This window comes from Protomyctophum bolini (assembly GCF_963924005.1).
Source record: "Protomyctophum bolini genome assembly, chromosome: 22".
NCBI classification, from domain to species: Eukaryota; Metazoa; Chordata; class Actinopteri; order Myctophiformes; family Myctophidae; genus Protomyctophum; species Protomyctophum bolini.
The window spans coordinates 19,055,223-19,066,770 of NC_137883.1; the positions used below are offsets into that span (position 1 = coordinate 19,055,223).

Here is an 11,548-nt window from a genome sequence, read left to right on the forward strand (position 1 = left end):
GTTGCCCCCGCGACCCGACTACGGATAAGCGGTTGAAGATGGATGGATGGATGAAATAGAATGGAGAATCAGAGTTTGAGTCTGGCAAACTCTGAGACTCACATGTCTCCCTTCTCTCTGACCTCGGTTTTCTCTAGATCTATTAGAAATAATAATAACAATAAAGAAGATAGTCGAAGGATTGAGCAAGATAAATTGAAAATGTATTTGTTTAATAATATAAGATCAATTGAAATATTTATTTGTTTATACAAATTAATGTCTCAATGTATCTTGCTCATCTTGAGAATCAACTTGACTCAACGGAAATAATCACAAAAGTATTACTTTTAACTGCAATGATAAATTCCATTGTCATTTTGACCTGCTATCTCCCAGGCTGGGGATTTGAATTGATTCAAGTTACAGTAGCTGTAGGTAACCCTTGTTCTTTATATGCAATTTGAACTGATGGTCTTTGAAGGGACTGAACTCTGAACCCACCTTTCTGAACATTGAATTATGGGGAACTGTGTTGACGACATCCAGAACTTCTTGAATAACTCTAACCACTTTTGTCCTTCAGACGACATGTTTGATCTGCCTTTCCCTGATGAACTGGAGAACGACATTGGACATGACATGATGTTGATCACAGGGAACCTCCATCCCTCGCCCAACACTTCCCCGGTCCCCTCCCCCGGCTCGCCCTCTGGCATGGGGATGGGATCCAACTTCCAGAACACCAGGGTGAGTCCCTGGGCACTGTTTCCCAAACAGTGGGTACTCGGGACCCATGTGTGGGTCACAGACACATTTTTACATGTCACACCCCGAGTAAAAATCCCAATTTATTTTCTTACTTTTTAAATATATAATTTAAGTTTTTTTTACATCAAATAAATAAATGTTAAAACAAACAAACTCTACTAGTGAAAGTAGTGAAAATAGCAGATCTACAAGCAAATTTGTAAATTGGCTATTTTCACTAGTTTGGGTCCCGGTCCCGCTATAATCTTCTAATCTCTTTTTTGGGTTTCAAACTGAAAAGTTTAGGAACCACTGCATTGGAGAGAAATCAGCCTACAGTTTCATGCTGTGTAGCAAATGAAAATTTAGAGCAAAGAGAAAATTTGACATGCCCACAAGCTTATCACTCAAAATAGCACAATGCGTAGCATTCCCCAAGCCTCATTGTGTCAAAAGTAGGTCATGTGACTTGGCTGTACAGTAAGTTGGGAGCCACTACTAGGCTCACTGAGATTCAAAGAGTTTATTTGTCACAGTACAAGCAGCGGAATGTTCGTGTGACATGCACTTCACTTCAGATTGTGTCTGTGATAACAACAAGAGATAATATGGGTATATTACAGGTGTCAAAAGGCTCAGTCAGGGTGAGGCACTGACATCCAATCAATCCAGGTGTGGAAGTTATATAAGTAGGCATTCGTTTCCTCATGGTCAGAACACCAAATGCTTAAAAAGCTGACAAGTAAAGAAACAACCTTGAGTAGCAATAGAGAGTGTACGGACTACAGAATATTATGGGAGAATACTTTAGCAAACAGGATAATCTGAATATATAACAATAAAGACTGTGTGCTCTGTTGTCAGCAAAAAGGGGTGTTTACAGAGGAAGGTGTTTGACCTGGACGTTTGACCTTGTTCAGGGCTCTGACCCTCAGGCTATTCACAGTACAGAATCTTTGCCTGTTCAGACATTATAAATTGCTCTACATCAAAAGGATTAGCTTTAAAAAAAAGCATATAATAATATTAATAATCTCTAGTAATCAAATTTTATGGAACACATTCTCCTAACTGGACTATTACCGCCTGCTATTGAAAATGACTACGGATGGCATTATGAAATAAGGTGCTAATAAACCCTACCCTTTCGTTCCCCCTGTGTATCCAGAGCCAGGGTGAGCGCTTGTTGTCCCGGGACAATCCACCAGAGGAACTCAAGCAGCAGCCGCTGGCGTTGGGCTATTATGTCTCCACAGCACAGGCAGAGGGACTACCTCACTGGTTCTGGGCCTCCTGCCCACAGGCACAGAGCCAGTGTCCACTTTTCCTCAAGGTATGGAAAATACCTGTGGTGGAAAAAGTACTCAAATGTCATAATATCAATACTGCAATGTAGAAATACTCATTTTCAGAATTCTACACGAGTAAAAGTATTGGTATCAAAATGTACTTAAAGTGTTCATTGTGCAGAATGTCCCATTTCACAAGTTTTCAAATGTATAAAAATCTTTTGAAAATAGCAGCAGTTCACTCGCATTGTGAGCTTGTAGATTGGCTATTTTCAAATGGCTGAAATGCATATAGGGCTGAAGTGGTTAATGTATGTTTGTTTTGTAATAATAATCACAATCTACAAAGTATCTAGTAACTAAAGTTATCAATTAATTGTGTAATTGTGGATCCTATTGGTTCACTGATCTGAGCACCTGCCCCCCTCCCAGATAGAAAACAGCGGAGAACACAAACGTCAACAAATTTGGAGCGATGCCCCTCTGCACTGTTATGGTTAGCGAAATGGAAGGAAGTGGGCTTCATATGCCAAAGTTTCCATTGCGTTTCCTCAGGAATTCATTTTTGAGCCGAATGAAAATGAAAGCCTGGGTACCGAGGTTAGTGCAGTAGGGGAGTAGAAGTAGAAGTACTGACATTTTGAAATAAAATAAAATCTTCTAAATTGACTGCCACAGGGTGGCGCCAGAGGCCAGTTAGATTCTGCCACGCAGAACAGGGCAGATTACCAGGATTTCACATGATCACATCTGGGTTACTCGCTCGCAGACCACCATTGTAAGAAGCGGCTTGTGTCAGCAGTAGCTCACACTGTTTAACTTTAGCCAGAAACAGTAATATGTCCGGAGCCATGCGATAAAAAAATCACAAATCACATCGAACATCGATGGATGACCAAAACCACGGACAGCGCTCGTAGTTTCAAAGATACGAGGCAAAGAAGATTCTACTTTGACTGGAGCTCTATGTAATGAGGCCGTGCGTAAAAATCCTGGTGCTGGGGGTGACGAAGGCGTTGCCTATAGCAACCGGGTCAGTGTTGAATGTTGATTTTCAGTGTAACCGTTTCATATCGATAAATAACATTAATTTATGGAGTATTCCATCAGAAGCAGACAACTGTTGGATTTTAAATGACGGAATATTCAGTCAGAAGCAATTCATGTGTTACGTACAGTACTTGAGTAAATTATGTACAGTACACAACTGGAAAATACTGCATGCGTAAGGGAAAGTGAAGCCTGATTCATACTTTACTTTACTAAGCCTTGCCAGATGCCAGTGGTAAGAAATGGTATACACTTCTGGACCCCATGTGAATGTCGCATAGTCATTGTTTGTTGTCAGGTCTGTCTGAGAAAACCCATTTTAGCGTCAGAATGTTCGGAGCACAGGTAGCTTGTGAAGATTCAAGAATCGGTCCAATCTTTATATTACTTCTATTTTACTTCTGTGAGCAATGAGCATGGAGCGAAAGAATGGGCCACAATCTGTGCTCATGTATGGTCACTTCCCCCATACAGGCCAGAGCACCCACATGACACAGATACTGGACATGACTCCAGGACAGGTTGTGGTGTCTCAGTTTCATCCATCTCTGTTTATGCTTTGTCCTGATGTAACTGATCTACAAGCTCATGACATGTCGAATTGCAATGCATTGTGAGCTTGTACTGTAGATCTGCTAATTTAGGTGATCAACGGTGTCATTTTGAGTGTAAAAAAGAACAGTGCCATCCGGGCATTTTGAGAGGGAAAGCACACACCATGGTATGTCCTATGAGATTACGTTTTTTTTGAGAACCCGTTATAAATTGCTATACAAACATTATGATATGGTATATATTTTTTTCTTTTATGGAAAACAAAAAAGAGGAAAGGGAAAGAAAGAAAACCCTCATACTATAGAATAAGATAGTAAGATGATGAAATCAGTAGTCTCATTTTTAATGCAGTTTTCAAATAGCCACAGGCTCCAGCAGGTTGAACATCAGTGAATGTGAGCAAAAAAGCACTGTTCTTTCAGTTTTAGTCACAGTGTCCTTAATGATCAAAAAGTAGCACCCCCAGTTGCTCTGCTGCTTGATTTATTACACAGGTGTCAAGTTGCCAACTTGAGTCGGCACAGTATATAGACATCTCAGGCTGTAAACAGTAACACAGCTGCCCTGAAAGTTCCAACCTTTGTGAACATCCCCTTTGTAATGACAAACTATAAACTATCAGAATAACATCTGTTACTCAGCCAGCTAGCTAGCCGACAAAACAAACAAAAAAACTAAAAACAAAACATGATTTGTATCTTCAATTATTGCTGTGAACCCACCACTTCCAAATGGTGTAACTGTAAACAGCTGACCAGATATTGCCGTGCCAGGCATGTGAAAACCACATGCCTCCTTCAATAACATTGACAGTTGAAACTGTAAAATTGACCCATTCACACACCAATGGCAACAGTGGAGGCAACCATACAAAGCTGTTCATCAGGAGCATTCAGGGTTTCAGTTTATTTGCCCAAGGACACAAAGCCAGGAGGACTCGAGCATCGCACCAGGAGCCTTCAGGTTCTTGAACCTTCTGAGCCAGTGTCTAGATTGTACAGTACATTTACTGCTGCCGTTTCCTCTCTCCAGGCCTCACTTCACCACCATATCTCCATTACCCAGTCAGAGGAGATGCTGACAGAAAAGAACAAGAGAACCCCACATCCTCATCCTCTGGACTCCAAAACCACCTCTGATGTACTCAGGTCAGGACACATGCTGTTACTGTTAATTGTGTAACTTCACAATGTTCCCATCTTTCTCTTTATTCGCTTTGAACCTGGCATCCCTACATAACAGAAGAGAGTTGACAGAGATATTTACTTTTATTAGTGCTGTGTTTCTTTATCTTTTTTTTTGTTTTCACGCTATTCCAACCCACAGATATGTGTTGGAGCAGTACAACGCCCTCTCCTGGCTGACATGTACCCCTGCTACACAAGACCGTAGGTCCTGCCTGCCCGTCCACTTGGCTGTGCTTACGCAGATGTACAATGCCATCCTGAATATGCTGTAGCTATACAGTGCATGGGGGCTAATGGCAACCTTGTGTAATTGACTGCTAACCATCTACGGTGTGCCTACACTTCCTTTTTCTGGGCACCAGAGAGCGGCAGAGACCCCTTTGTTGTCGAGAGTGGATTTGGAATATTAGTGGCCAAAGACGGGACAGGGCCTATGGGTTAGGCTTTCCAACCAACGTCAGGGGGAGTAATATGCCTATGTACAAGATGATGTTTTAAAACTTAATCAGCCAGAAGAACGGCGACACCCAGTGCAATTTGTATCTTCTAAACACGTCCTTTCTGCAACATTGTACAGTTGGAGCTATTTTAGTATGCCGTTTATAATGACATATCACTTTTGTCTGATATAGCGTTACTTTAAAAGATCATCATCCACACGGAGGCACTTATTAAGGGCATTTAAGCCTGCTTGGATGACATTTTAAAGGGTCTCGTAGAGGATTATTCTCACCTGTGAAAAGAGACGTGTGTCTAAGACCCCTTTAGTCAATATACTGCACAACCAGCAAAATGACTTGACTGCAGCAACATATTGCTTTGTTACATCAATGATGTTTGTTTATGTTTGTAAAAAAACTGAGGTTTTAAGGACTTGCAGTTTAGTACTGAGATTATAACCTTTGCTCCGGATATAGGCAAAGGTCATGATTTCATCCAAAGGGAGAGCAGTTAATTATGGCACTTTTTACTCACTTTCCAAAGTGACAATTGTATTGTTGTAGATATAAACGCAATGAATATTTGACCAGTTCATGCATAAATGTTTATAATGTAAGACTTGCATTTGCAAAGAATTGAGACTTATTTTTTAATATTTAAAAAGAAAAAGAAAGAAAATTGGAAAGGTTTTTTTCTCCCAATTTACTAGCAATTCTCATGGGATAAGAAATACATTGAATTGTCATTTTAAGGAAATTGTGAAGATGCCATATTTATATAAAGTATATCATGTCATATAAATGTAAATAAATATATATTACCTCTTTCAAGTGGCAGATATAGGAGATGGTGACGGATAAAACCATCTCTTAAAAAGTGAACACAATATAAAACCTTTTTTTCCAGACATTGTTTTACATTATTTTAGTTCTACATATTTTTGTTTTGTTTATTATTTTCTATGAGTACTGAAAATGGTATCTTAGCTTTTTATTTAATGAGTTTAAGTTAATAAACCTATTGATGCAGGAGACATATATTTATACAATGTTTCTCATCCTGCCAAATAAACTTGAAATAGGCAATAGATTACTATAATATTTGAATATTGCAAAGTTGTTGCATAATTAAGAAACATGCTTTATTTCATTGGCCTTCCCAAATGATGTCAAGCCAACCATCAGACAAGCCTGTTTCTTGACCTTCACTACGCAGTCTGCTATTTGTACAATTGGTAGCATGTTTGTATATACACTTTTCAGCTGTGTTTTTTGGAATTTCTTAAAGCTGTACATTTCATGCTGTTCGGTTTACTTTCAAGTGATTCCTACAAAAGTATTTTTGCTGTTGGTTTTTTTAAATATACAGTATACAAAGTTTCACTCAAATTACCACAGAGGTAAATTGCCAAGTACATAGTACTCATACAGGCGAAAGGTGAGTTTGCAAAAAAAAGAAAAAAGAAAAAAAAGTTACATCTGCCATCAGTTTAAATATCGAACAGATTCAACTTAGAAATCTGTGACTTTTACACTTGTTTTTTTTAGTAAATTATTAAAACTTGTCAAAATGATCATGTCTTCAGTGATCTCTTTTCTACAGGTAAAGCTACAATTATTTTTCTTTTGGTAAATTGGTTCTTCCTATAGGCCTTTGTCCTGATGCCTTTGTCCCTTTACATTCATATTTTCTGCTTCAAGATATTTTATATAAATATGCAATACTATATGTTATCTGGCTGTGTGTGCCTGCTACAACCATCAACCTCACAAATGAAATTGGGTTATGGTGTGTGACTGTGCGGTTTGTACTACAGTAATTCAATGATTCAAAGGAGGGTGATAAGCTTGTTACCACAGTGAGGCTGTCATCGCGCAGAGCTGTGAGTGACATCATTAGCTTCCAACATCTGTTGTCCATATTGGAATCTGAAGACCAATTTAGACTAAAGTCTTAACGACGGTATCTTGCGACAGAAATAGCAGATCTACAAGCTCGCAACGCGTGTGTCCGAAATGCGTCGTGAGCTTGCAGATCTGCTAATTCCAGCACCATCGTACAATAGCATAAATTAAGCGTGTGACATGTCACATATCCAGTACAGTAGGACTCCTACATGCCATAGTAAACACATCAGCATGTTCATCATCTAAATGCAATCTTTGTTCTGAAGCAAGACATACTGTAACAGACAATACTTACAAAAGACAAAATGTAACAGAACATACATAAGACCAGTGGTGGACAAAGTACTCAGCCAGTATAAATACTGTACACCTGGTCAAATATTAATGTGCTGAAGTAGGCTACTTGCTGTAAAGACCTAAAAATGTAAAGATTTTACAGAAATATAAAATATATATATACATATATATATATATACTTAAGTAATGTACTCAAGTACAATTTTGAGGTATTTGTACTTTACTTGAGTATTTCCAATTTCCAGTACTTTTACTTCTACTTCTACTACATCTCGGAGCCAAAACTTTTACTTTTACTTCACTACAATTATTTAAAAACTTTAGTTACTATTTACTTTGGCGATTTAAAACCACTTCAACCCTATACATTTTGGCCGATCTACAAGCTCACAATGCGTTGCATTGTGAGTGTCCTCACGCCCGAGGCTACACTTAATTTCTAACTGTGTTCAGATCTTGCCTGTTTAAGGCAGGGGGCTCTTCAGGAGATGAGGCCAACCTGGTGGTGCCTGCCACTTGGGTGGTGTTGGGGAGGTGGATGACCTGAACAGAGAGCATGACTGAGACAAGGAAGGAGGAGGAGTCCTTTTAAGGAACATTTATTTTCTCTTTACTAAAGAGACTGAGAGGTAAGGAGGCCTCTGTTATTGAACATCTAAATTACATTATATCAACGATTACTATCAGAATATGCATTTAGGGGTTTGTTTGATCACAAACAGACTTACTGTACAGGCAGTATCATGGTCAGTATCATTTACGTATGGTCAGTATCACGTCAGTATTATGATTAGTATCATGATTCATGTCAGCATCATGATCAGTATCATGTTAGTTTCATGGTCGGTCGGTATCATGTAAGTATCACGTAAGTATCGTGGTCAGAATCATGGCCAGTATGCCCCCCCCCCCCCCCTTTCAGAACGACAAGGGCACCAGAAGAGAATTTCCCATTCAATTTTCCCATAGACGTTTCAAAAAGTATTTATTTAAAGACCTTTAAGCCTCGGACAAAGCCAACAGCCGAGTTGACAAAATTATATAACAATAACAAAATATATATTTTTATTATTATTATTTTATTGTCATGATTTGTCAACTCTGTTGGCTTTGTCCGAGGCTTAAAGGTCTTTAAATAAATACATTTTGAAACGTCTATGGAAAGATCTGCCCTCGCAGGGGGCGGGACTGCGACGAATGATCATGGTCAGTAAATTAGTAGTGACACCACCTAATAAAGTACATACAATGACAGATATATTGTGTGGCATTCTGAGTCTAATCTGTTTACATCAGGTTTACATCATGAAAGACAAATTAAAATGTCAGATAACGGCAGCCTGTTTAGTTTAGATTATAGTGGCATGAACTTCTAAAGGGGAATTTCTGATTTTATCCTTATTCAAGTGAGTATTAGTGCCTACAGCAATCTACTGTAGGCTTTGCATGGGACTTGTCTTAGATAGTCATCAGTAAAGGCTGTCTGCAGAAATACAATGAATGAATAGTTAGAGATGGAACAATATCTAGATATATAAACAGGAGTGATGTTTACCGCCTATAAGTCACTGAAGCAGAATATAAACATGACAGATGGTATCAAACTATCTCCAAGCCTGCATCTCTACTGTTCCATATGCTAGCCTGTTTTCAAAATGCATATACCATGCCAATACATTATGAAGGTGGATACAGAGTTAGTGCACACAGAGTGTTTAAGTTATTTTAGGTGAGTTTAACACTTGGCCTGTCCTCTCACCTTATCTTATACTCTTGCAGAACAGATGACACGCAGTGTTAAATTACTGGCAGTAAGCCATTGTTTATGAAAGACAATTGTGTGCCATATCAAAATAATCTTGTGTAGGATATGAGTCACATCCTTAAGAGGTCATGCGTTGATAAGATGAAGACTTCTGGAAGCTTCGGGGCACAGCGGCGCCTCAGATATTTGATTAACAGGACAAGCCGCTGATTGTGACACTTTGTACAAATATTCAATGAGGGTGCTCCACGTGTGTGTGTGTGTGTGTGTGTGTGTGTGTGTGTGTGTGTGTGTGTGTGTGTGTGTATGTGTGTGTGTATGTGTGTGTGTGTGTGTGCGCGTGCATGGTGCGCATGTGTGTGTGTGTCGCATGATGTGCATGCATACTGGGTGAATTAAATACAATATTAATTTGAAGGGAGCAGCTGTTTTCAAGGTGCACACATTGAGTGTGTATGCCATTCTAAAGGATTTCCTGCTGAGCTGAGAGATGGTAAGGGTTGCACTCTGTTTATGAGGGACGCAGTGACACGAGTGCACAAGAAATGTGGCCTAAAATGATTGTGCTACAGTTTCAGGAAGGTCAAAGTGTGAGAACATGGGAAAACTGACGATTTGAGCATCAGGGTCAAATAAAAGCACCTACTTCAGAAAAATCTGAATTTAAATGGAACCATCCATCTTGATAAAAGAAAAGAGAGAGAGAAAAGGCTAGCGGACAACAAATCTAAACAAAAAGTCAATGTTTGAGGCATTGGGTTGCTGAAGGAGGAAGTGAATGAAGTGAAAGCTACTGGTCATTGAAAAGACAACCTCTGAAGAGTCACTTGTGGTGGCATCGTCTAATGGCCGTTGCAACTGGAGGAAGTGGACTCTTAATTGACTGCCGTGCATTCTCCACAGATGGCCTATTACGAGCATGGCCATTCACCTGCTATCTGGCTTGCCCAGTACACTGCTGCAGCCAAATGGCCCCAGACTGGACAAAGAAGCCAATGGTCTGGTTTGACAAAGTGTCTGTTAGCGCAAACACAATTAGCAGTCAATGCCATTTTATCTCTCCTTTCTGCAAGCATTTGGCCACAAGAGAGGACAAGGTTGCTCAACAAAGCCATCTAATGAGGGCTAAGTGGCTGACTTAATGCTATCCCTCTGCCCTTTAAAAAGAAGCAATTATTGGAGAAGTATAGTGAACTGTGAGCCAAACTGTGAGCCACAACCTGGACTGAAACAGAAAATAAATATACTGTAGATACTTCTATTTCCTTTTCAAATTGTATGAACATTTGCAGAATTTCAGATTTATAACCTTGTTAGCGACAATGATGAGGTGAAAGGCAGTTCCCTTAATCATAAAGAATGTCAGAATTTCAAAATGTGATTTCTGTTATAGACCAGTAAACACTGAAAGACACACCTACTGGTTGGAATAGCTGCCTCAGCACTGCCTTTTCTTTGGAGCTAGCATGACTTTTGACTGTACACAACACTCTTATCCACAAAGAAGAACCCAGAGAGAACAGAGGTGTGTTTGGAGCCAGACTGCAGCCATGCTGTCACTCCAGATGGCGCTTTAGAGCGCTCCACTTCCAGGCGTTATGTTTGCAGGGCAGAGCCATGTGCTGTTTTGACATGCCCCCTCTCTCTGAAGTGGAGGCAGCTGGGGGTTGTAGCCTCTCACTGCACTGTGTGTGAGAGAGAGAGAGAGAGAGAGAGAGAGAGGGGGGGGGGGGGGGGGGGGGGTTTGTGCGTGAGGTGTTGGATGGGGCCTCACCGCTGGTCGGGCAATGTGGTAGGTCTTGATTCCTGAGACTTCAGCCTGGGTCATCTCAGGGTCAGAGAGACTCTGCTGGGTATGTGGGTGGCAGAGGTCAGGGTCATCATCATCTACCATGGCTGGAGACCAAAGGGACCTTGATCCAATAATCAGGGTTTAGGGTTTGGGGCTTTTGGAGATCTTGCTTTTGGCTTGGTGTGGTTTAAGATGACAGGTGCTAAAGCTGGATTCGTGAGCAGTGGTGCCACACCAAAGGGGCCATCTGGGAATTAAGACATATAGATGGCCTTTAACCACTTTCAACCTAAATGACAAAATGTTAGAGAATACCTCAGAAGGAGGTATTCCTGCTTTTATAATTAAATTAACCACTTAGGCAAAACCTGAATTGGCATTCATTCTTAGTGCATTTTGTCATAACGGTGGAATGAACTATTAATAAATTAGCCCTTTTGTTTATTGAAAGGTTCCTGAAAGGTTATATTATTACCTCTTGACCTAAGTATCATTTCAATTAGTGTCTTTCCCTATAAATTTTCTAGGCCAGCACC

At 40.0% G+C, this 11,548-nt stretch overlaps 1 protein-coding gene across 3 annotated transcripts in view; it reads left to right on the forward strand.

The window, feature by feature from the left end:
- Window positions 1–6,858, forward strand: part of LOC308310456 (mediator of RNA polymerase II transcription subunit 13-like) — a 128,350-nt gene extending 121,492 nt beyond the window's left edge. For all 3 annotated transcript variants that reach the window (XM_080756799.1, XM_080756800.1, XM_080756801.1), the window contains exons 28-31: window positions 566–729; window positions 1,898–2,062; window positions 4,656–4,771; window positions 4,950–6,858. In XM_080756799.1, coding sequence (XP_080612925.1) covers window positions 566–729; window positions 1,898–2,062; window positions 4,656–4,771; window positions 4,950–5,082 — 578 coding nt within the window. In that variant the 3' untranslated portion in view covers window positions 5,083–6,858. The remainder of the gene's footprint in view (window positions 1–565; window positions 730–1,897; window positions 2,063–4,655; window positions 4,772–4,949) is intronic.
- The last annotated feature ends 4,690 nt before the right edge of the window (window positions 6,859–11,548 follow it).